We start from the raw sequence: 25,579 nt of genomic DNA on the forward strand, positions 1-25,579 counted from the left end.
GTGATTGAAGGTTATAATGGTGTGGCAAGCTGGTTGAGGAATTGAATCTTGGCACTCAAATGGGAAGTGCGTATGTAGACATGTGTTATGTGTTAGATGTACTCAAATGTAGGAAAATATGTGTTAAGCATGTCTGGCGAAAAATAGAAAATAACAAAATTATGTGTATCCTTTTATAAAGTAAGCGATTCCTTGCATTTCTCACATATTTTTCTGGGTCTAACAAATTATATACACATATAAGCTATTGTTGTTGTTGCCTGCCAAATGGCATTGAACTTTTTTGTTGGCAATAAGAAAAATTGGTAACTTAAGTGACGATAAATAAGGAATTGGGAGCATATAGAGATTTATACATATACACTGAGGTGCTGAAATGGTACAAACATATGTACATACCACCCACCATAAGGTATTAACGCTGTTAGTTACAATATTCAGTTAAAAACAATATTCAGTTAAACAGTCTAATACATTCTCTTAATTTCCTCTGAAGAACAGATTTCATTTAATAGCAAAGGAAAAAAATTGTAAAGCTTTTCATCCATTCTTAGTACTTCATTTAATTAACTTAAAACATTAAAATCCATAGTGTTTCAGTAATATGATTATATACTAAACGAAATATGCATAGTTCTAACTATATGAGTATTGAACAAGGTTGACTAAGTGAAGCATTTTGAATACATCCACCAATCCAAACCAAGTTGAAGGGTTCTCAAGTCTTGAAATAACGTTCATATTCCATATTAACCATGTGAAGATGTTCCGAAGGGCCAGAGCAATAAGGGCAGCACGTGAAATCCATTAAATATGAAACCTACGTAAAAGGAAAAAAGAAATTATTAGATTATATAAGCAATGAATGCAGGAGTAAGGAAATATTTAACTTTATATAGGAGTTTATTAGTTATACATATAGCGCTGTGTTTAAAACGCTTGAAAATAATACACATATACGGTTCCTATATTCGGTCGTAGCGACTACAAACTATGATTTGGCAGATTACCGCCTCTACATAAATCCTAAAAATTAGTGGCGTTATGATTTATGCTGCACAATTACAGCGTCACACATTATAATAAGCAGTAGTATAAATAATCACAAAAGTACAAAGTTCACTCCACTTACATTTGGATGAATGCTACACATTTCGGCAATGCGTCCAAAACTAAACATTTTGCAAAAAATGCAAACAAAAGTTTTAGCCTCACGATGGCAAATACAGCCCTCTGGAATTAGCTGCTCCAACTCTAGTGTTTGTTTTTGGGAAACATCGTCCTTCCGAAGCGGTGTATTTGCAATTTTACTCTGTGAACTGCTTTGAAGAATAACTTCCGCTGCAGATGTGTTGTGTTTTCGGACGAGCTCTAAACGATCATTTAGAGAATTCTTTTTCATATGTCTTGGTGCCATTTTTCATAAAATAAATCTTTAAATTTTAGCAAAAGAACGATATGCGACTACGCAATTATTTTTGTTTTTTTATTTTTAGAAAATGGAGGAACTAACGGTAGATAATGGAATAGAAATTTAGCAAAAATGATTCTATTACAATTTTTAGCACTTTGAAAAAAATATATTCACAATATATAAAAAATGAAATTAAAAAAAATTGTCTAATAATACTCAAATCCTCTAAAAATTGTGCGATTTACCGTTGAAAGCTCAAGCCGATTTTGTAACTTGCTGTCAAGCAATTTGTGTTTCTTTGAACGTGAACATATTTTTGTTCTGTGAATTTTTTATATATACATACACACTTACATGTGGAAACAGTTGACGTCAATTTTGGGCCCTATTTCAGCAATTATATATTAGTGCAATTATTAATATTTTTTAGTATAGTTCTATTGCTGATCTAAATATTTTTTCTTTTATTTTGTTTTTTCTCAAAAAATCAAGTAGTCTTTTGGTCAAGTTTAAAACAAAAAACACTAAAATGGCTAGGCAATCCGTGGGTTTCGAACATTCGTCATTGAATTACAGTACCGTACAAACACACTCGGCTGTCAGTAGAAAATTCCACATATACAAATAGAGGCATACTTGCATAAACAATCACTAAAAAACATCTCTGGTTGCAATAAATATGAAAATGTAAATAAACAAAATACAAGAAAAATGAAAAAAGTCAACTTTGGCTGACCCCAAGTTATAATACCCTTCATAGTTGCATTTTAGCATTCAAGATCTTTATCTTGCCTTTGATCGGACAGTTTGTATTAACGCTATATGCTATAGTTGTCCAATCTGATTGTAGTGATACCTTGGTTGATTATTATCTGTGCCAGCTTTCAGAGACATATGGTTACATCGACTCAGTATTTCACGCTTTTTCTTTTGAGCATAACGAACATCGTGACAAACTTAATATACCGTGTTAAGGGTATAAATATAAATTTTATTTGAATTGTTCTGTTCTTGGAGTTAAAATGAATTATACGAATTTTTCGAAACAATTGTTAAGGCAGGCTACCATCGACAATTCTTATTGTAGGGCCAGAAAACAAGATTCAAATATTATTACCAAGTTTGCATCCTTGGTCGGATAAAACCGTTTTCTTTTTGATCGAAACAGCGTTAGATCGCCCAAATAACTTGCCGCACAACACCCGCATATTGATTTCGGTAAGTTTTGGTAACGTGGAACCGGTTGTTGCCTTAAATTAGAAATTGCTGGAGATAAAAAATCTGGATCATGTGGGCTATGTCTACCCAACTGTTCGGCTTAGTCTGATATGATGCTCAGCAACAATTAGAGAAAATTAAAATTATTAAGTTCAACAAATAATTTATTGCAATTATTAAACTACTATATAAGTTTACGTGCTTAAAAATACAGCACTGCATATTTAAAAGTCACCATATAAGTTGATACACCAAATAACCAGCGTGGTGAGTATACAAAAAACAACCACCAGCACGCTGTGCACTTATTGCTTATTAGCGAGCATTGAATGTATGGCTCGTTGGTCTAGAGGTATGATTCTCGCTTCGGGTGCGAGAGGTCCCGGGTTCAATTCCCGGACGAGCCCACTGACGCTGTGCATCAAAATCTAAAAGGGTGCGCAAGCGTGTTGAATTTTTTATTTTTTTTTAATTAAATTTTTTAAATACTTTCTTAGGAAGCGAACTTGCTTGTTGCTGGAAGAAGAAACTGTCTATTTTTCGATTTTAATTTTTAGATGATTACATAAACACTATGAGTTGTTAGTATATATAGTTTTTTTTTGTATAAACATGAGTACAAATTAACATAAGAAAATCGTAAGGCAAATAAAAACAAAGAATACAATACGAAAGACTAAATGGTGATGACTAATAGACTTCAACCGGAGTACTTCTGTTGGCGTTATCGGACCCTTGTATTAACTGCATGCCAATGTGTACTGCTATTTTTAAACGGCGATATGAAATTGTTTACAAAAAAAAATAAATAAAATATGTGCAAAATGCATGTACTTTTCTTGGAATATTTGTGCTTGTAAAGGCCGGCTATGAAAAAAACACTCGTCTTTGAATTATTTGCTGATTACCGAATGCACATTTCTTGTGTAAATCGGCGTTATATGGAAAAATGTGTTTTTTTTTTCGAGTTCATTGATAATACTGAACATGCCTTCTTATTTACTTAAATAAAGAGCTAAGGCCGATTGACATTGAAAATTGACTTCCATTTATTAAAGCACCTTATCGTAAGCATGTGTGCGGCCGTTGTACTCTGACGTGTCCAGACTATTTAGGCGTGTGCGAGCACCTTGCGGCGTGAAGGGCGTAACACAGCGTAATTAACTGTTTAGTTGTGCACAAGCCAGCTAAATAAATGAAAAAAAAAAATTTTTTGACCAACAAACACCAATGCGAAAAAGCGAAAGGCAAACACGTATGTAAATCGAAAACCAATGGAAAAAAAAAAATGAAGGCGTGAAAATAGCAACGAATAACGTAATAACATAATTCCAATAACTAATTGTGAAAAATACAGACTGAACCCACTGGCAAAAATAGATAAAAAAAATACTAGAAAAAAGGAGTAAATAATTAAAAATACAATAAAAAAGTAAAATAAATAAATAAACAAAAAAATAAAAATAAAAAAAAAAATAAAAAAAAAAAATAAAAAAAAATAAATAAATAAATAAAAAATAAATAAAAAAAAACTAAATACAAAAAACTAAATAAAAACACTAAATAAAAAAACATATCTATAAAAATAAACGAAGAAAATAAATGAAATTAAAAAAGTAAAAAAAAAAATAGATTAAAAAATAAAGAAATGATAGATTAGAACAAAAGCTAAAAACATGTAATAAAAAAAATAAAAAATTAAACAAAAACTATTAGAAATAAATATAAAATAGATTACGAAAAAATTGTATAAAAATAATAAAATATAAATTACATGAAAAATAATTTTAATAGGAAAAAATAAATTAGAAAAAAATAAATAAATAAAAAAATAGATTGATAAAAACAAATAAAATAAAAAACCAAAACAGATTAGTAGAAAAACAATAAAAATACACAAACAGTTGCGGAAGTACGAGAGAAAATAAAATAGCCGTCAAAGCGGCCAACAATACTATTTTGCTTTTGTTTTCTTTCATTTTTATGTTCTTTTTTTAGAATAAATAAAAATTATTAATATATATCGAATAAACTATTTTTGTTGCTGTTTTGTTAAATCATTTTTAGCATTAAGAGTTTTGTTTTCACTGTTGCTTTCATCGTTATTACTAGCGTTACGGCAATAAGAGCAAATTTATGAATGCTATAGGCCGCTATGCTCGCTGGCGTCTGCACTCACGCCACCACGACGTTGTGCATCCACACAATAACGCGTTAGCACGAACACATGATCCCGACAGCTAAAGTTGCACAAATTCATTGGCATCCACTGTTTTTTTCTCACTTGGCTGCTATTTTTGTTGCTTTTTTTTGCTGCTCCAACGCACATAAGTTTTGCAATACTTATTCTATTTTTTTTTTGTTTTATCTTGCTGCTCTGCTTCCTCCACGCTGTTCACATACAGCGTTTGTTTACGGCATTATTAATAATAGCTTAAGTATTTGTTTGTTTGTTTTTGTTGTAATTGTAAATGTAGTTTGCTGTGGTACGTTTTTGTATTTGTAATCTTGTTGTCATTATGTAGTACTAAGAGTAGTAGTTTGTTGTTGTATTTTATAATTAATATTATTATTACGTTTAACCAGTCTATTCATATTCCAAAATGTTCTTGTGGTAAAATAGTAAATAGCTGAAATAAAGAGAAAAGGAACGTATAAAAGAAATTGCAAAATAATATTGTATATACATAAATTTAAGATTGAACATTTGATGCAACTGCACAGAAGACTAAAATAATTTAAATAAAAAATTAAATTCCAAAAACTAGACATTCAACATACATACCCTTCACTGTCCAACACTTGCTTCAATGTCGCCGTTGTGATAATGTGATCATCACACTTAACCCAAGTATCTTTATGATGACGCACATAGGCTATATAGTGGCCAGAATCGATGGTGCCTACGTGATTGACCACGGCATATAGTGAGTAGCGAAAATCACCGTAAGCATTATTCTTCTCCGACATAAACGGCGTCATATCTAACTCGACGGGGAATGAAATGAACGTGGAGACCTTCTTGCCAATCAATGTGGATACATGTTCGAAGCGTTTCAAATGAAAACTCGCCACGCTAGGCAGTGTGCGTAGGCTAAACTGCTTTGTCGATTCTTGATACGATTTGCAGGTGGAACATTTTATTTTACCATATTCACCGAGATGTTCGGCGCGCGTATAACGCTCCAAACAATCGATTAGCGTCTTTGGCGTGCTACCACCATGCGCCGTTTCGCCCAAATCCAATGATATATCCCAAAACGGATCAATGGTGGTCGAAACGCCTTTACACTCCTGACAAACGACATCACTCTGTAACATGCCGGTGAAAATTTGATCTATAATGCAGTTACATTGTGTGGGGCAGTTGCTATTCACATTTGTATTCGTATTCGTGTTGTGACCACCACTACCGGAGCCACCGCCGGTACCGCTGCCACTCGACGATGTGGCATTATTCAATTTGTTGGCACTCTCTACCTCTGTTTTAGCTTTAATACAGTGACGATGCAGCACGTCCAGCGTGGCTATAAAAAATTCATGTGCATCTTGTTGTTCATAGCCGGCCAAATGTTTTGCATGATTCCAGATCAAATGCAATAGCCGATGCAATGATAATGGTGAGCGAGAGCCACTGTAGAATTCCTAATTAAAAACAAAAAGTAAAATGAAAAGCACTTAAATGCATAATGATTTTCTTGCACAAACCTGAAATAAACGCGAAACCTCACATACAAGACACTTCAATGATGACTTGGCATTGCACTCGTGTCGCTCCGATAAGAAATAATCAGATAGCAGTGGCGTATGTATTAATGCCTAAATAAAACAAAAATAAAAAAGTAATAAATCACTTGCAGCTTTTAATTATGCACATATACCGCTTACCTGCACTATGCAATTCATGAAACACGTGGAGCCGAGATTAATTAAGCCGCGTAAGCCTATTGTCTCATTGGCACGTATACGACGCCGACGCGGGTTGGCTAACAGTAAATTTGTCTCTTTTGGCGTTGGTATCCATGGCTGCCAGCTAAGACTTTTACTCAGATCTTTCGCTTCCAAACGCCGGTTAACACCTGCTATCTCCCGACAGCGCGTATCATAGATGAAATCACGACAAGAGTTGCAATACAGTGTGCCATGTGATAGCTCTAGAGCGATTGAATGCTTTTTCGCACGCAAGTGTGTAGCTATGTGTGCCCCACGACAGCCAAAGTAGATGCAATGGAGGCAAGCATACACTTGTAAACCGTAACTGCCGCACTCAAAGCAACAGCAGGAAAGCGCCTATGACAAATTAAAAATATATTTATATATATTTCATTTATTTTAAAATTTTTTTCACATACATTTTAAAAAGTTATCAATATTAACTTCACACACACAATTTTTTGTTTAATTTTTTTCAACACACCTTTTTCTCGCGAGCATCCTTATTCACACACGCCGAAAAGTATGCATCAATAATGCGAAACGTATCTAAGCTTTGCTCCTTCACGTACGCCTGGAAATGCTTACAGCCCGTCTCACCCATAGTAGTCGTCAACTCGCAGCTTTCGCCAACAGCGTCCGCAGCTGCTGGAGCAGCTTGCGTGCGTCGAACACCACTACTACCTGCTGCTCCACCAGTTCTACCTGTCGTCGTCTCCTCTTGCAGCTGCTGTTGGCTGCGTGTCCTGCGTAGTGGTGGCGTTGCGGTCAGCTGCTTTTCTTCTGTGTCCGCGCCTGCGCTGACGCTAGCTCTGCTGCAGCTACTACTACTATTACTATTGTTTCCGCTACCACCGCTTATGCTACCGGCTCCGATTTCAGCTGATGCTGTTACCTTCTTAGCCGCACCACCCGATTTTCCCCTAGAGACTGTTCGCCCAGTCTTCTTCGTTGTCGTTGTCTTTGCAGCACCTTTTGGTGCGCTTTTTCTTTTTTTTCGTTTACCCCGTTCTGCTCCTTGGCTATGTTGCTTTTCGGTGCACCGTACTTCGACACCAACACTACTAACACTAGCACAATTACTTGCACTGCCAACAACACCAACAACGACTGCTTGCGAATCAACAGCACACCGGCCGTCGCTACGATTAACCACACACTTTACGCCACTATTGTCAGCAGTCTCTGTTCCTTCTGCTTTTGTTAATTTCTTCCTGGATTTTAGAGCTTTTTTACCTTTACGCTGTTTTCGCACAATTTTGTCGCCTTTTCTGCCTGGAACTGGAGCTAATCTCCAAAGTAAATCGATAACTTTGTCGATACGACCTTCTCTTACACAGTGCACAGATTTTCAGCAATTTTATCCAACTTCAATTCACTGCCCTCTGGCGACGCACCGATTCTCCGTTTTCAGTCTTTTTTGCTTTTGTGACCGATTCGTTATTCGATTTTTTCGCCGTTCTGTCCGCATCCGTGCGGCGTACCTTTTCGTTTTCGTTGCCCGTTGACTGGCTTCTCTGCTAACGCAAATGTTTTGTTGTAGTTAACAGATTTCGCTTTTGTGGTTGATTCAGAGAATATAAGTTCTCTGGTTGATTTTTATCGGCCGCTGCCCTCTGCATGCGTCGTTCCAGTGACTGAAGCGGCCGATTCTGACAGTGAACTCAGCTGAGAAAGTGCGAGTAAGAAGAAAATAAACGAACTGGCGTTATGGAAAGAAAAGGAAAACCGACTGTTACAAACTCGCAGGTGAACGAAAAATAACAGCCGGTAAAATTACAATGAACTTGGTAGCACTGTTGATAGGGAAATTTAGCAGAGGGTGTTCTTAGTTTTTACGCATTAAAAACGAAAAAAAAAAATAATTTGATGATGATGTTTTTTTGTTTAGTTTCTGAAGTTTAAAAGAGTAATTAAAAAAAATATTTTGTTTCAACTTTCAATAATTTTTACCTCCTCTCTATTTCGGTTTTAGGCGATTGCATATTTAATTTAGCTTTTTCTTATAAAATGCAACAAAACTTGTGAAGCAATGAAAAAAAGAAAAAAAAAAGCATATGATACATGATACATATGTAAGTGAAGATGCAGAGGGGAAAGATATTTGTATTAAATACGAGTATTGTATTGTTTTAAATATTTTATTATTTTTAAATAATCACACATATTTTTAAAGTCAATTGCAACACTGCACCAAATTTCCCATATCCAATCACGGCAAACGGTTGTTAGGGTAATTTTGGTTCTGGTAGTTTTCGAATTTTGTACGGGCAGCGGGCGTATATCCGCGAAATAATAAACTTCTGTATTTTAATTATACTTTTGATTAATATGGATTATGAAAAGGTTGCAACACCTTTGAAGCTATTTTCAGCGGTGCATATGAGTGGTAAAGTGACACATAAAGTGGGTAATGAAAACTTAGAATTGATAACTACTCCCGGCAATGGGAGAAGTCATAAAAAATTGCATCCACGTACACCAAGTAAGCAGATAAGTTGTAGTATATCAACTATAAGCAGTATTTGCAGTAATACTTCAAAGCAAATAACTTGCTCCACGCTCATGAGTACGCCACCAGCGAAACGATTTCAACGCATACGGAATCCTTTCGAACCAGTCTTAGCGGAGCGCTTGCATTTACCATTAATAGCCAGGTTTGTGTAATAAATAGCTTTCCTACTTCAGTTCAAATAAATAATAATAATGCTTGTTTAGCCCTTCGCTGTTTCAGCGGCCTACGACACCACAACTGTCTTCAACACAATTCGAATGGAATATTGATGAAGTATCTTCACTAAAACCAGCCCATGTCGAGCCGCATGAAACACAATTTCACGACTCACCCGATCCCGATTATGAGGCCAAAGCTCAATCGGCTATAAGTTCTTATTTCAAGGACCATCAAATTGTGCCGAGTCCAGTAGATTGCCCTTTACGCAGTCATCGCATTATACTTTCCGAATTGAATGCGAATACACCTATTACAAAACCAGGACGACGTATACGTGATTGTGGCACACAGACAGAATTATCATTGCCGGTAATATTGCCCCGCGCTGTAGAAGAAGCGCTAATGCCATATTTTCAACCACATTTAGCAGTTGCTGATCGGCCAAACTGTGACGCCGATTCGCAAGTACGGTTTAGTAGTGATTCAAACGCATCTACGTTTAGTGATGCTAAAGACATTTCATTACGTCGCAAACTTTTCGATATGAATAATATTGTAGTGCTCGAAGAGGGTAGAACATCGACAACAGAATCCAAAACTAAAACAACATATTCCAACTCCAGTCCCTCATCCGCTTGTGAGAATACCCGTGGTGGTCATTTCGCTATAGTTGGCACGCTTTCAGATTCTATGGACAAGAGTTCATTCGGCTCGCTTTCTCCAATTTCAGCATCTGATGGTCTATCTAATTCACCACATTCGCCGCACAAAAGTCATGCTGGCTTGAAATCACGCATACAAACCTTTCTACAAGAACTTGATGATGTAGAGCAGTTGTCACCAATACATCCACCGGTGCGACAAACGAGTCGACGGTGTCATGATAAACGTGAGGCTACAAGCAAATCACTGCAGGATCCCAAAAATAGTTATCGTTGTAATGCTCTAAACCAGAGTGAAGCAACCATAAACGAAGATACTTCTTTAGCTTGTATTGATGCTGGGAACGGCAACGTTGACAAATTTACGCCAGATCGCAGTTCTTCACCATTACGTTTGGCCTATTGCTCTACTGAATCAGAATCGGCAATCGGTCATCATTCCATTGATAGCAGTTTCAATATGAAAATCAGTCGTTTAGCCGTGAATAGTGCGAAGTGTATAAAACCAATAACAACAACAACAGGTCGTGATACTAAGGCACAAGAGCATGATATATTCGCTCACGACGAAACGCAAGAGTTACTTGATGACGACGAAATGCAAGTCTCGCAATTGTCCGCACAAAATTTCAATTGCAGTTCGAGCTCCGCGGATACACCGCGTAGTAAAAGACGTTCAGCAAGTCGCAAAAATCTATCACAATCCTTTTCGCTCAATTGGTTAGATGACGAAGAAGAGCAAGCGGATGATGAAAGGCAAAAAGCAGACAAGCAAAACCTACTAAAATCGCCAATAGATTTGCCGCGCATTGATATAAACATAGTGGATGAATTAATTGTTAAGGAACATGCATTACAGCAGCAGCAAAAGCTGCAAAAAGTTAACGAGCAGTGTGGTAGTGTTGATAAGCAGGCTCCTGTTGATGCGGCGGAAACGCGCGCCGTATTCTATCGTGTTGATAGTGGCTTTAATGAGATGCCGGCCAGTGGTTGCTCTTCCACTTGCTCCATGGGCGCAAGTCAAAAGAGTCATGGCGGGTTATCGCCAACGACACAACTTGACGTAAGCATGGTTTGTTGTTCAACACCATCAAAGTGCTCGAACACCAACAGCGTTGCAACTTGACGGCAGACAATTGCAATATTTAAGTTGCCAAACATATTTCATAAAACGCTCGGTTGTCATCTGCCTTTTTGCATTAGCTAAAATTCTCCCAGCAAAATACATATTTAAAACTTTATATTTGTATAATTCATAGTTATATGCGCGCAATTATTGTTTCGTATGCAATATTCAAAGCCAAGTTTTGTAGTAATTGTAATAATAGCATGTTAGAAAATTGAATAATTTTAAGACTGCCATGATTTTTAGAATAAACAATTTTATATATATGAGACTGCCGTGCAGCAATAAGCAACCCACCTAAGTAGCGCCATCGCTTTCAAAGTTTGTGCAGCAAATAATAAGTGGAGCGCCTACTAAAACTATCTTTGCTAGCTGTGTAGTTTTTAATTAGCCTATTTGATTTACCATGTCGTTTACAACAAATATATACATACATTCCATAAATATACAGATTTTCGAAGAGATTTTTTACAGCATCCAGTTCAGTCATTATTCCACATACATTCTCTTATTTTATTTTTACTTCTACTTTCTGTTAGCGCTTATTTCATTTATTTAACATTTTATTATAATTAGTTACAACTTGTCATTATTTTATATATCTGCGTTATGGATGTATTTGTACCCACATAGTTTAATTTCTACTTAACATAATTTAATTTTAAATTTCATTTGTTACATGTTATATTTTATAGCTTTTACTCAATCATCGTTTATTTTGAATATTGTGTCAATCGGCGCGTGTAATATTAGTCAATTAATAAATGCAAAAAGCAGTAGGGAATTGTTTGTTTACTATAAATGCTACAAGCGGTCTATTAAGGTGGGTATAGCCAAGTGGCTAAGTTTAACTGCATATTGATTGAGTTAAAAAATTAAAATATTGTTTTGAAGCAAGCAGTATTGTCCACCACTGTTGAGTTATTTGAGGTTATGTTTTGTTTTAACCGCATAAAAGATTTAAACAACAAACGCGTTATCGACCACTGGCATTTTTTGTCAATCAGGATATTCAACAAATCTCAAATAAAAATTTCCAACTGGTATGCTAAGAGATCTGGGGAGTATTTAAGGTGTCCTGATTACGAATTTGGGTTCAAAAATGTTACTTTTTTTAATAATTTTTCTAAAATTTATTTTTCATTTTATTAATTTTTTGTTAAATATGAAGTTTTTATCAATTTTTATTTTATTTTTTTTTAATTTAATTTTATTTTTTTTTTTCAAATAAATAAAGTTTTATATTTTCTAAATTTATTAATTGAAGTTTTTGGTATTATTTTTCTGTTGTATGTTTTAATTATTATTTTTTTTTAAATATTTTTTTAATCTTTAAGATCCTTAAAAATCGTTTAACTACTTCGAAATTATAAAATAAATATTCTCTATAATTTTTAATTGCCATAGTAATATCTGTTTTACTATTTAATGTTTTTTCTATACATTTTTTATAATATTTTCTTTAATATGGTTCTAGTAATTTGTTTTTATTCACACATTTGTCTTTTACATTTTTCTTTTATTTAGTTTTTTTTTTATTCATAGTTTTTTTTAGTTATTATTTTCTTTATTTATTATTTTTTATTATAACTTTATATTATATGTTTTTAATTGCTTTTTTAGGACTTCAATTTGTGTTATATTCCATTGCACTATTTCGCTAGACATTGTGAACACCACCAACACTGCTAACGAGTAAAATATTGCAACCTTGTGTCAACAGCTGTTTGCTGATCACTAAAAACGGCGAATTTATCTTCAAAGATATGAAAAAAATTCAACGCAAGCAACTTCGCTGCTGCGCGTTTATTTTTACAATTTCCCAAAATGCATTTGTAAACTCGTTTCATTTGTTTCGCTTTCGTCTCGTAGACGCGTTGTTATCGTTGCTGCGGTGTTATTTGTGCAATTTTGTGTTAAAATTTGAGTTAGCATATTTATAAACGTTATTCTTTACGTTAATATCCGGTGCGTGATCAAAAATCTTCAAATTTTATTGTTCTAATTTAAAATTGCAGTTATTAATAACAGCAAATTTGTGAAAATCAGGTAGAGTGCAAGCATCGTTTACCAATAGCAGAAAGAAAGTTAAAGCATTAAAAAAGTACAAAAAAGTTTGTAGACGTAGAAAGAAAAACGGACACGGCGCAACTGTGTAGAGTGAGTTGTGCTGAGCAAATCATGTTGGCCTATTAGATATTCGCTGGTCGCGCTGCTTCTTTTGGCCCGGTTTGTGTGCGGTGTACATAAATCTTTAGATACCGATGCATTTGTGGCTTAAAATGTGTGCGCATATGTTGCAACTTGTCAGCGGAGATAAAGTGGAGCATAAATGAAATTTTCTGCCACATTTGCCAGTTCAACGTACGAGTAATTGTATTGAATTTGTGTTGTATTGCATTTAGTGCAGTCAAAAGTGATGGATATTAAAATATATTAAAATAAGCAAAGAAGCGCTGCTGCGTTGCAAATGTCAAGTGTAAAAACACTACAAAAAAAGTGTCAAAAGCTACAGCCGTATTTGTGGTAACAGCCGTGTTTGTGGCAACAAAGTGGCCCCTTTTTTGAATACCAACGAACTGCTGTTGTTATAACTTTTTCACTTACTTTGTTTACTGTTTGCTGTTGCTGCTGCTACCAACAATATTAAACCTGTGTTTCAGTTGAAGTTGGTCAGCGCCGTTGTGCATTCAAGCGTGCAACTGTGTACCGTCCAGCAGGCACCTACTGTTTGAGTCAGGCTTATAGATATAAAATACACAGTCCATATAGCACGCCAAGCAGCAGAAACATTAATAGGCAGCCTGTAAACACTGGCTTATGCAGCAGTTATGTACTTCATTTCTTCCTTATCTCCCCGTGCATGACAAAAGCGTAGCGCAGGCGCAACAGACGAAAGTTTCATGCCAATACAATTTGCTGGTGGATAGTGCACCAACTACATAAAGGGTGATTTTTTAAGAGCTTTATAACTTTAAAAAAAAAAAAAACGCATAAAATTTGCAAAATCTCATCGGTTCTTTATTTGAAACGTTAGATTGGTTCATGACATTTACTTTTTGAAGATAATTTCATTTAAATGTTGACCGCGGCTGCGTCTTAGGTGGTCCATTCGGAAAGTCCAATTTTGGGCAACTTTTTCGAGCATTTACGGCCGGAAAAGCCCGAATTTCTTCGGAAATGTTGTCTTCCAAAGCTGGAATAGTTGCTGGCTTATTTCTGTAGACTTTAGACTTGACGTAGCCCCACAAAAAATAGTCTAAAGGCGTTAAATCGCATGATCTTGGTGGCCAACTTACGGGTCCATTTCTTTAGATGAATTGTTGTCCGAAGTTTTCCCTCAAAATGGCCATAGAATCGCGAGCTGTGTGGCATGTAGCGCCATCTTGTTGAAACCACATGTCAACCAAGTTCAGTTCTTCCATTTTTGGCAACAAAAAGTTTGTTAGCATCGAACGATAGCGATCGCCATTCACCGTAACGCATCTTTGAAAAAATACGGTCCAATGATTCCACCAGCGTACAAACCACACCAAACAGTGCATTTTTCGGGATGCATGGGCAGTTCTTGAACGGCTTCTGGTTGCTCTTCACCCCAAATGCGGCAATTTTGCTTATTTACGTAGCCATTCAACCAGAAATGAGCCTCATCGCTGAACAAAATTTGTCGATAAAACACATTTCGAACCGAACACTGATTTTGGTAATAAAATTCAATGATTTGCAAGCGTTGCTCGTTAGTAAGTCTATTCATGATGAAATGTCAAAGCATACTGAGCATCTTTCTCTTTGACACCATGTCTGAAATCCCACGTGATCTGTCAAATACTAATGCATGAAAATCCTAACCTCAAAAAAATCACCCGTTATGTAGTACATTTGTATGTGCTTAGGTAATTACCATTAATAGCCAAGTGTGTTTTTTCTGTATTGCTGACTTACCGGCGCACAGGTGCTATTGGGCATTCTGCGCAGTGCGTGTTGCTGTTGTGTTTTTCGTTTTATTGTGTATTTGTTGTTCATATTCGCGGTATTCAATTTGGTATTCTTGTTTTTCCACAATATTCGCCGTTTTATGTGCGCGCTGGGTTGTGTTAGTGCGTGTTACTTAAAAAAAATAATTATAATAAAATTCGGCTCAACGGAAATACTGTGTTTTTAATTAGAGCCAAAAGCTGTGCAAAGTAATATGTTATTATTGAAAATAATGTGTATTTATTTGATTTAAATTCAGATAATTCCAGTGTAAAAAAGTGAAAAAACATTTTAAAAATAATAATAAAAAAAAAAAAAAATATTTTAAATACAATGGTGGCAATGATTATGTTTTAGTGATTGATAATTGGAGTAAAAACGCAATTGCATATTTTGAAGGTAAGTTCGCTGTCCACTAATATTTTATTCCTTTTTAATATTTTAATAGAATTTATGTAATATTTTAAAATTGTTTATTTTGTGTTTTTGTATTTTATTCGAAATCTGTTTAAGAAGAGTCACCTATGCAGCTTTTTTAGTAAATGGTTATCGCTTGGTGAAGCTCTGAATTGTAGCAAATTATGATCCTTAATAATCAAGCAACGTTCTTCTGGAAATCACATTGCATAAGTGAAAAAAAATCGTTCATAATTCAGTATTGGGTATAAGTCCTTTAATCTTAGCGTCATTATTATCGAAATTGTTACCAATTACGGTACATACAACATGTATATAGATATCTATATACATACTTACTACTGTAATCAAATTGAAAGTTCAATTTTTAATTTATACTTCGCATGATTTTCAATTCCCACGCCCCCAAGCCAGTTTGTTGTTGTTGTAGTGGCCGAAAACATTCCCTAAATATTTTCGAAAAATGATTTCGAGTTGTTCATCCCACTGTCTGACACGTCTTACTTGCCACAAGCTCACATCTTATCTGTTGTGTTGGAATATTGCTATCCTAATTATCTTGCCTTGCATTATCATTATGAGTTAATTTCAAACCTTACTAGAAGCCTTTCCAATTCTTAAATTTAGAATAAAACCAAAAAAAATTGTATAAAATCAGCTTTCACTGCCACCATTTTTCACGCATCTTTACTGTAGCAGACAGTCCTCTTTGCATCCATTCCGATTTCACTTGGCTACAAGAACACAACTAATTTGCTAACTAACCTAACTAACCTAACGTGACACTAAATCTTACTGAAAGCCAACTTTCTGAAATTTCCTTTTCTACAAATACAACGGTAAACAAGTAATTTATGGGTAAAATTGGCAGCTGCGAAACCAAACACATGGTCACTAATTTCCAATCAGAAAAACGAATGAAAGGCTAAACAAAATCAGATTTGCTTTTAGGGGCAACAACAACAATCGGAGTGACCGTTGTTAGTGGTGGCTGTGCACCTGTGTGTTTGTTGTTTGTAAACCAAACGAACTGGACAGGTAACTGTATGGCTATGCAACTAAATGGTTGTACATACATATGTATGTATGTTTGTGCAAAAATATATCAAATGATTAGAGCCAACATAAATTTTTACATACACACATACGCACACATGACATATGCACTGCAACTGTGGTTACTTGGTTTCTCTTTTGCGTTGCATTTCGTGCAGTTTAACCGGATTCGCAAGTTGGGAGTTGACCATTTCATGCCATTATTCTAACAAAATTCCTGCCATAATCCGATTCGAATAGTATGCATTGGAAAAATGCATGCGCTCCATATACATACATATGTATGTATGCACTTACAGCTGTCTACGTATATAAATATATGTATGTACATATGTTCAATATGGAAGTGTGTATGCGGTTATGTGCAACTGAAAACGCAATTTCTACTGCAGTCACTTAAACTGTTAGATTACATGACACACTGACATGCATTCACGGCAACACCACTTACTGGTCACCGATCAAGTGGAGATGCTCCGTTTGTAGCCGCACATTCGACGGTCACACTTTCAATGAAGATATAGTACGTATATAGATATGTATGTATATATTTACATATGCAGTGTAAAAGTGCAAAAATAAATGGAATTTAATATGTATAGGGTGCTTCATTTGGTACTTAGGGTCCTTAACTTGGCAGGGTTTATTGTTTATAACATTCGAAAAGCAGCTTTCTTCCCTTTTTGTCGAATATTTTTGAGTTTCCTCGCACAAACTATATGTATATGTATGTATGTATGTGTATATCTTTCAAAATACAATATAATACTAAAATTTTTAAATCGATTATTTAGATGGTTATGGAGTTACGATCTACTAAAATGTAGTAGTTCAGTATATAGTTTTTCCATATCATGTCTTGACCAAATATCGAACTTTAGCGGGTCAAAAACGACCAACATTGTGGGTACAATTAAACTTTTTAAACGTCGCCAATTTAGAATTTTTGATTTTTTTCGATCATAGTTCATTGTACGGACAATATCTTCTAGAGGGTGATCCATTTCAAGGTTCCCTACTTGTTTGAAGAAATAACACAGAAACTTCAAATTCAACGGTGAATGTTTATTATCAATCGAAAGAACATTCATTGACATTTAATTTTTGATTATTACCTTTTTCAAATGTTGGTCGCGGTTACGTGATCCATCCGTTGAGTCCAATTTTTGACACTCGGAATGTTTTGCTCCAAGGTCTGAATCGAAGCGGGATTGTCCGCATAGACTTTAGACTTATCCTATGCCCTCCGAAAAAAATCTAACGGTGTGACATGACATGATATTGATGACCAATCGACCGCCCAAAAACGAGAAATGATCTGTTCGCCGAAGTGTTCTCTCAATGAATCTATTGATTGCTGCGATGCGTGGGAAGTGACATCGACTTGTTGAAACCAAGATCACGAGCTTCAGGAATCACATAGTTATCATGGTCGCCAATGACGGTTACTTACTCACCGCCATCATTTTTAAAGAAATTTAGACCGATGATTCCATCGTCCTAAAAACCACACCAAACCGTTATTTTTTCTGGATGAAATGGCAGCTCTTGAATCTCTTCAGGGCGCTCTACGTCCCAAATGCGCGGCAATTTTGTTTGTTTACATACCCATTGAACCAGAAATGGACCTCAGCGCTGAACAAAATTTGGTTCGAAAACGTCGGAGCTTTTCAAGAGCTCAAAAGTGAAGCGTTGTCGATTGGAAGGTCGAATTTGAGATCTCGACGTAAAATGCGCCCAGTTGTTCTGTACGTTAGTCCGAGTTACTTTAAATGTACATACATATCTATTTTTATACTCTCGCAACAAAGTTGCTAAGAAGAGTATTATAGTTTTGTTCACATAACGGTTTTTTGGTAAGTCCTACAACTAAAAGAGTCAGATATAGGGTTATATATACCAAAGTGATCAGGGTGACGAGTAGAGTTGAAATCCGGATGTCTGTCTGTCCGTCCGTGCAAGCTGTAACTTGAGTAAAAATTGAGATATCATGATGAAACTTGGTACACGTATTTCTTGGCTCCATAAGAAGGTTAAGTTCGAAGATCCGCAAAATCGGCCCACTGCCACGCCCACAAAATGGCGAAAACCGAAAACTTATAAAGTGTCCATAACTAAGCCATAAATAAAGATATTAATAAGCCATAAATAATAGATAGATTAGATGAAGATATTAAAGTGAAATTTGGCACAAAGGATCGCATTAGGGAGGAGCATATTTGGAAGTAATTTTTTTTGGAAAAGTGGGCGTGGCCCCGCCCCCTACTAAGTTTTTTGTACATATCTCGGAAACTACTATAGCTATGTCAACCAAACTCTATAGAGTCGTTTCCTTCAAGCATTTCCATATACAGTTAAAAATGGAAGAAATCGGATAATAACCACGCCCGCCTCCCATACAAAGGTTATGTTGAAAATCACTAAAAGTGCGTTAACCGACTAATAAAAAACGTCAGAAACACTAAATTTTACAGAAGAAATGGCAGAAGGAAGCTGCACCCAGGCTTTTTTTTTTTAATTGAAAATGGGCGTGGCGTCGCCCACTTATGGACCAAAAACCATATCTCAGGAACTACTAAACTAATTAATTTTACAGCAAAATAAAAAAAATATGTAAATGACGGATAATGAAATCTTGATTATCACTTTATCATGCGAGAGTATAAAATGTTCGGTGACACCCGAACTTAGCCCTTCCTTACTTGTTAAAACTTAAGCTAAGTAATAAAATCTTCTATAGCTAAAATCTGTTAACTAACTACTTTACTTGTGCTGATTATGCCTTAGTACTTGTGGCTCTTATCAAATGTTCTAATCTGCAACAATTTCGCGGTCAAAAGAGCCTTCTTATCTAATCTATAGTAGTGATAAACTAAATTGATTAAACATTTCCGCAATATGTACTAGCTTCCTTATGCGTTTAGGCGTCTTTTAAAAAATAAAATTCTTCGCTCGGCTTCCTCACTTCATCTATTTCAAATGCTCCTCTCTCGGAGATTCTAGCGCAACTATGGGTAACAATCTATGCCAAAATTCGAGGAGATAATCTGTCAAATAAATAAGTTTCGTTTAAAAAAACTTGATTTCGATTTTTGAAAGTTCTTCGCACTGCACAATTTATAAGAAAATTGTAGCTTTGCCTCGGATAATAAGTCGTCTCAAATTCCGTGAAGATATCTCATAAAATAAATAGTTTTCCATGCAGGGATTTGATTTAGTTTGATTAGTTTGTATGGCAACTATATCTTATAGTGTTATAATATACATATGTAGGTGGTTGCGACAAATGAACTTGGACTTAAAAAAATTTCAGATCGATACCTCAAAAACTGAGGGACTAGACCAAAAAAAAGGCTTGTTGAAACTCTTTCGTTCACTTGAGAATAATGCAAAACTTAGAACAAAAACAACAGCAGTTTTAAGTTTTATTTAAAATAAATTAAAATCAACTAATATTCGCTTCATAAGCCGAAAAAAATCTGGCAACACCTTGCAGTTTTAAACATAAATTCTTTTATTTACAGTAAACCGCTATAACAGTCTGAAGCACCCCATAAACAATATATCGTATCTATATACATATAATATATACATACATACATATATACATTCAGAAAATCGCATTCACGCGTTCACACACTTGACCAATTTATTTCGTGCCATTCGTAACATATCACTCTTCGACCTCTGCCCAAACACCGTCGGCATCCTCTCGCCTCGCTTTATTATAATTTTTAATGTCTATGTTGTTTTTGTATTTGCTTTCAAGTTGTTTCGAAATTTTGCATTTGTTCAAAAATTTTGTTTGCAAATTATAAATCCTTCCAGCTTGTCTTCTGCGTGCCGTAAAGTTTTGTGTGTTTTTCTTTCAAGACATTTATTTGATTTTTTTCCTCCGATATTTGTTTGTCTTTTGGATCAGCTGTTGAGTTCTTCCTCAATGTATTGTTTGCTTTAGTATAAAGTGTATTTTCGCTTTCGCATTTCCCTCAAAACCTCAATTCGTTTGATTAGTGTTTTTTTAATTGATTTAAGTTCATTTCCCTGAATTTCATTATAAATCTTTCAATTTATGCACTTCATTGACTTTTTAGTAGTAGTACTTGTGGCTTATGCAAACTTGATCGATTATAGTTCTGTGAGCCCAACTGGATTAGTCTCTTTTGATAGAGTCAGTTTTAGATTACTCCGTATCTATGTTTTGTTTCTATAACACCTTTGGTCATCGAAATATGAAGTCTAATTCTAAATTATATTTGTTTGAGCTTATTTCATGATATTAGTCATATGTGTCTTGTGGTTAACCAACAATTGTAGATTCTACTTGTTTTAGTTCCCTTGAAAATGACGAAGAGATTTGTGTTAGCTGCTTTTTCATGCAAGAAGCTAATAAGAAAACTTAATATCGATTGCAGGGAGACGACGTACTTTATCTAAAATTTTAGTTTCTTATTCAGAGAGTTTTTGAGCTGTCGTTCGCCAAAATCGTATTTTAAACATTCTCGAATAGGTCGAATTTTTCTGTATCTAATTCATGAGTAATGGATTTCATTGATATGGATATATACCATAGCTTTTGAGTACGTTGTGTAAAAACCTTTCAGTTTTCTTCTCCAAGATTTTTTTCAATATTCTCACATACTTGGTAGTGAATGTAGAAATTTAAGGAATTTTGTTTGACAATGTTTATGACGGATTTTGTGTTGTTACCATTGCCCAACTATCAAAACCATTCGACTTATTACCAAATATGAGAAATTCGTAATAACTTTGCGTGGCTTTTTGAAACCTATACTAAAACGCGCTGCACCTCGAATTTTTTCATCCCATCGCCATTTTAAATTCGAACAAGTAAGGAAGGGCTAAGTTCGGGTGTCACCGAACATTTTATACTCTCGCATGATAAAGTGATAATCGAGATTTCATTATCCGTCATTTACATATTTTTTTATTTTGCTGTAAAATTAATTAGAATTAAATTCTGAGAGATTTACCGATATTTTCGGTGAAAAATTAGGTTAGGTTAGGTTAGGCACTGAGTTCTTCGTGTTCGATATCAGGGACCTTGAAAAGTTATAGTCCGATCACGACAATTTTTCCACAAGGGATACCTCAGCTCAAATACCGTATTTGTGTAAAGTTTTATTCCGCTATCATCATTGGTTCCTAATGTATATATTATACAGAGAAGGCATCAGATGGAATTCAAAATAGCGTTATATTGGAAGAAGGCGTGGTTGTGAACCGATTTCACCCATATTTGTAGATGTCATCAGAGTGTTAAGAAAATATTATATACCGAATTTCATTGAAATCGGTCGAGTAGTTCCTGAGATATGGTTTTTCGTTCATAAGTGGGCGACGGCACGCCCATTTTCAATTAAAAAAAAAGCCCGGGTGCAGCTTCCTTCTGCGATTTCTTCCGTAAAATTTAGTGTTTCTGACGTTTTTTGTTAGTCGGTTAACGCACTTTTAGTGATTTTCAACATAACCGTTGTATGGGAGGTGGGCATGGTTATTGTCCGATTTCTTCCATTTTTGAACTGTATATGGAAATGCCTGAAAGAAATGACTCTACAGAGTTTGGTTGACATAGCTATAGTAGTTTCCGAGATATGTACAAAAAACTTAGTAGGGGGCGGGGCCACGCGCACTTTTCCAAAAAAATTACGTCCAAATATGCCCCTCTCTAATGCGATCGTTTGTGCCGAATTTCACTTTAATATCTTCATTTATGGCTTAGTTATGACACTTTATAGGTTTTCGGTTTCCGCCATTTTGTGGACGTGGCAGTGAACCGATTTTGCCCATCTTCGAACTTAACCTTCTTATGGAACCAAAAAATACGTGTACCAAGTTTCATCATGATATCTCAATTTTTACTCAAGTTACAGCTTGCACGGACGGACGGACGGACAGACAGGCATCCGGATTTCAACTCTACTCGTCACCCTGGTCACTTTGGTATATATAACCATTAATTTAATTTATTTAAATTAATTTATTTCGGTTTTATGTTCTTATCTGCTTATATTAATTGTTTTTTTTTTTTTTTTGTAATAGAATTTACCACTTTTCCATTTCACTTTAATTCTTTACGTTTGTCTCACTTTCGCCTTTTTTCATATCTACGCACCTGTTGCACCGTTATTTAGCCATTTGTTTTTATTTCTTATACCATCATTGCACATTCAGTTCAGTCATAAATCTCTTGAGCACGAAATGTCAGAAAAAACCGTTTTTTTTTACTCAACACACATTTTTAATTCGCTGGCATTATTTAGTATTTTACTATTATTGCTATTATTATTAGTGTTTTAATGCTTCCTTTACGACTAATTTATTTAATAAAAGCTTCGTGTTTGTTGATGGCGGCGCACTGTAGCTCAGTCCTCGTGTTTGGAAAGTAAATACACGAAGCCACGTATTCATGTATGTAGGTTTACAAATTTATATACATACATACGTACATACATTATATATGTATATATGTATGTATGTGTAAGTGTTTGCTAGTAGCGTGATTTTTTCTTCTTATTTAATTTTCTTTTGCTCTTCTATTAATTCAATTAGTTACGTGTGAATTATTATTTGACGCGACTGCATCTACTGGTCTGCTGATTCCAGCTCATGAGTTGTGTATATGTTTGTACACACTATCATGCCTGTCTCTCATATTTATCGCAGACAAATAGCTAATCGCATAACGGTGATAAAAACACAATGGAATTTTGTGCATTAAAAAAAATGATTTCTATAGCCCGCAGGTGGGAGGGGGAGTTTGTGTTGGAGCTGTGGTTGCGTTTGGAACTCATTCAAAACATATTCTATAAAGAAAAACCACATTTAATAGTAATGATTAGTTGTTGTATATTTTTTTTTTTTGGCTTTTGGCAATGCTTCAGAAAATCTGTGTTAATTGCCATTGATAAATAAATACATAGCTAAATATGATAGCAAATATTTGTAGGAACGCGCTTACGCGCTTAGTCATCGCAGCGGAAAATCCGTAATTATCTTGTTTTCTGCTCTGTTTTTCTTCTTCTAAGTTCGAAATTCCTCATCTGTCACATGTTTTGTCATTCTGCGGAGCTTGTCATATAAAATATTTTTAGAATGACTGTTCATTATTTTATAGCTTCTGATATAAAACACATTCGGCTTTATTTTTTCTTTGAAGAAAAAGTAACTGTTTCTTGAATCAAGTATTTTATTTTGCCAATTAGTTGTGTATAATAAACATTAAGCGCTCAGTCACAATAAATTTGTGATTTCTGAAGAAGATCTCAATATTAGAGTGCAACAAACTTTGATTTGATACCTTAGAAGTTGCGGGGAAAGATGAAGTTAACAAATATTTAATATTTAATACTAAATAACAAATATATGAGTCTCATAAAGGTTTTTAGGTCTTCAATATACTCCTCTCCATATACCACACATAAAGTGTCCTTCCAAGTTTTAGAAAGAGACGGCCAAAGTGTGAAAATGAAGTACAAGAACCTTGACCGGCTTATAACCTCCTGATAACTTGTCAAAGATTTGCCATTAACCTTGACCTAGACTTCTTATAAAAATTTAGAAATTCCACTGATCATATACTGGAATAACGAGCAATTCGTGAAATAACTCATAACAGATTATCGTTGTGTTTAGGCATACAGTATACTTTAAGTAGACGATTTTCGAACTAATAGGTTTTCTTAGATCTCCACTCATAATACTTTTATTGTTGTAATATTGGTGAAAATTCGACTTCATTATTGGATAAAACTCGTCCGGATATACCATGTCCAGCACGTAGCGAAGAAAATATAGCAGTCGTAGCTGAGGGTGTACATGAAGACGGTGGAAAGTCGGCCCCGTTCGCAGCAACTCGGACTGACGTATGGAACGATTTGCTGGTTTTTACGTCGAAATTTTAAGTTAAAAGCGTAAAAAAATCTAGGTTGTAAAAGAACTGAAACCGCTCGACCTTCCCAATGGCATAGCTCTATGGGATCTTGAAAAGTTCAAACGAGATCAGACGTTTTCAAGCCAAATTTTGTTTAGCGATGAGGCTCAATAGGTTTGTAAAAAAGCAAAATTGCCGCATTCGGGACGAAGAGCAACCTGAAGAGATTCAAGAGCTGTCATTTCATTCCGAAAAACAACGGTTTGGGGTGGTTTGTGGGCCGGTGGGATCATCGGTTCATATTTCTTCAAAAATGATACCGGTGAGAACGTACCCGTCAATGGTGACCGTTATGGTGCCATAATAACCACTATTTGATGCCTGAAATTGAAATTCGTGAATTCGTGAGCATCGGATGGACCATATGAGACGTAGCTGCGCCAACATTTGAAAGAGATAATCATCAAAAATTAAATGCCAAAGAATATTCTTTCGAATAATAATAAACCTTTCCGATTAAATTAGAAGTTTCTGTGTTTTTTCTTTAAAAACGTAGGGAATCTTGAATTGGATCACCCCTTATTATTATATAATGAATTCAACAAGAAACTTTGTCGCTACTTTTACATTTACGAGTACAAATTTAATGCATCAAAAAGTGCCGATTCAAACACGAGTTTAATTTGATTTATACCAGTTTCTTGTTCGATTTCCTACTCTTCATATCATACTTATATATTAATATACTTAAATATATGTATGTATATGTACATATATTACAAAATCGTAAGCGAATGTCATTAATCATATATTTATGTAAGTAATTATCTCATCGCGAGCAGTTCTGTTATATTCTAAAAATGAAAACAGTTATATAGTACATGCATACACACCTAGCTACCTACTCTGGAATACCTTATTGAATATTTATGTTAAATAGTATACTGAATGCAACGTGAATGCCGGCTACGAACCCAAATGAAGCGCTGCGAAACGTTTCAACGTTGTTGTGTGCCTGACCAGCAGAGGAACTGGCACTTTACTAATTGATTACATCACGATTGCTAAATAATTGTTGTATTTGTTGATGTTGTTTGCTTACACCAAGAAATTGTGAAAATCAAGCTTCCATAGAATAGCCAACGGCATGCTTAGAATGAAAGTTATTAAAACTCGTCCCACAATTTCCCGTCTCCGCTGGTGGCAGAGA

The 25,579-nt window shown here is 35.1% G+C and overlaps 4 protein-coding genes and 1 non-coding gene across 5 annotated transcripts in view; 3 read left to right on the forward strand and 2 right to left on the reverse strand.

The window, feature by feature from the left end:
* Positions 1 to 549: 549 nt before the first annotated feature.
* Positions 550 to 1,568, reverse strand: LOC105233838 (uncharacterized protein CG13380). Its single transcript, XM_011216008.4, has 2 exons — positions 1,133 to 1,568; positions 550 to 820 (listed from the first exon to the last, which is right to left on the reverse strand). The coding sequence occupies exons 1-2, from the start codon at positions 1,415 to 1,417 to the stop codon at positions 719 to 721; spliced, it is 387 nt and encodes a 128-aa protein (XP_011214310.2). The 5' UTR covers positions 1,418 to 1,568; the 3' UTR covers positions 550 to 718.
* Positions 1,569 to 2,967: 1,399 nt separating this feature from the next.
* On the forward strand, positions 2,968 to 3,039 carry Trnap-cgg (transfer RNA proline (anticodon CGG)). Its single transcript has one exon. It is a non-coding gene; the product is annotated as a tRNA-Pro (tRNA).
* Positions 3,040 to 4,584: 1,545 nt separating this feature from the next.
* LOC105233837 (ubiquitin carboxyl-terminal hydrolase nonstop) lies at positions 4,585 to 8,289 on the reverse strand. The gene is made up of 5 exons (XM_011216007.4): positions 7,050 to 8,289; positions 6,521 to 6,922; positions 6,341 to 6,451; positions 5,418 to 6,277; positions 4,585 to 5,262 (listed from the first exon to the last, which is right to left on the reverse strand). Exons 1-5 carry the CDS (start codon positions 7,167 to 7,169, stop codon positions 5,220 to 5,222), a joined length of 1,536 nt encoding a protein of 511 aa, XP_011214309.1. The 5' UTR covers positions 7,170 to 8,289; the 3' UTR covers positions 4,585 to 5,219.
* A 516-nt stretch (positions 8,290 to 8,805) lies between these two features.
* Positions 8,806 to 11,293, forward strand: LOC105233836 (protein aurora borealis). The gene is made up of 2 exons (XM_011216006.4): positions 8,806 to 9,222; positions 9,284 to 11,293. The coding sequence occupies exons 1-2, from the start codon at positions 8,897 to 8,899 to the stop codon at positions 11,025 to 11,027; spliced, it is 2,070 nt and encodes a 689-aa protein (XP_011214308.2). The 5' UTR covers positions 8,806 to 8,896; the 3' UTR covers positions 11,028 to 11,293.
* A 1,539-nt stretch (positions 11,294 to 12,832) lies between these two features.
* The window catches only part of LOC105233834 (protein phosphatase 1 regulatory subunit 16A), a 107,913-nt gene continuing 95,166 nt past the window's right edge, over positions 12,833 to 25,579 (forward strand). Inside the window, exons 1-2 of the mRNA XM_019993031.3 lie at positions 12,833 to 13,076; positions 15,262 to 15,401. The gene's annotated coding sequence lies outside the window, so the exon portion shown is untranslated. The remainder of the gene's footprint in view (positions 13,077 to 15,261; positions 15,402 to 25,579) is intronic.

This window comes from Bactrocera dorsalis, chromosome 5 (assembly GCF_023373825.1).
Source record: "Bactrocera dorsalis isolate Fly_Bdor chromosome 5, ASM2337382v1, whole genome shotgun sequence".
Taxonomy (NCBI): domain Eukaryota; kingdom Metazoa; phylum Arthropoda; class Insecta; order Diptera; family Tephritidae; genus Bactrocera; species Bactrocera dorsalis.

Coding starts and splice junctions, on each gene's coding strand:
- LOC105233837 (XM_011216007.4), bottom strand. CDS start 7,169: ATGGGTGAGACGGGCTGTAAGCATTTCCAGGCGTACGTGAAGGAGCAA. Junction 6,923..7,049: donor AGGATGCTCGCGAGAAAAAG/GTGTGTTGAAAA, acceptor AATTTGTCATAG/GCGCTTTCCTGCTGTTGCTT. Junction 6,452..6,520: donor TCATGAATTGCATAGTGCAG/GTAAGCGGTATA, acceptor TGTTTTATTTAG/GCATTAATACATACGCCACT.
- LOC105233836 (XM_011216006.4), top strand. CDS start 8,897: ATGGATTATGAAAAGGTTGCAACACCTTTGAAGCTATTTTCAGCGGTG. Junction 9,223..9,283: donor CATTTACCATTAATAGCCAG/GTTTGTGTAATA, acceptor ATGCTTGTTTAG/CCCTTCGCTGTTTCAGCGGC.
- LOC105233838 (XM_011216008.4), bottom strand. CDS start 1,417: ATGGCACCAAGACATATGAAAAAGAATTCTCTAAATGATCGTTTAGAG. Junction 821..1,132: donor TGTGTAGCATTCATCCAAAT/GTAAGTGGAGTG, acceptor CCTTTTACGTAG/GTTTCATATTTAATGGATTT.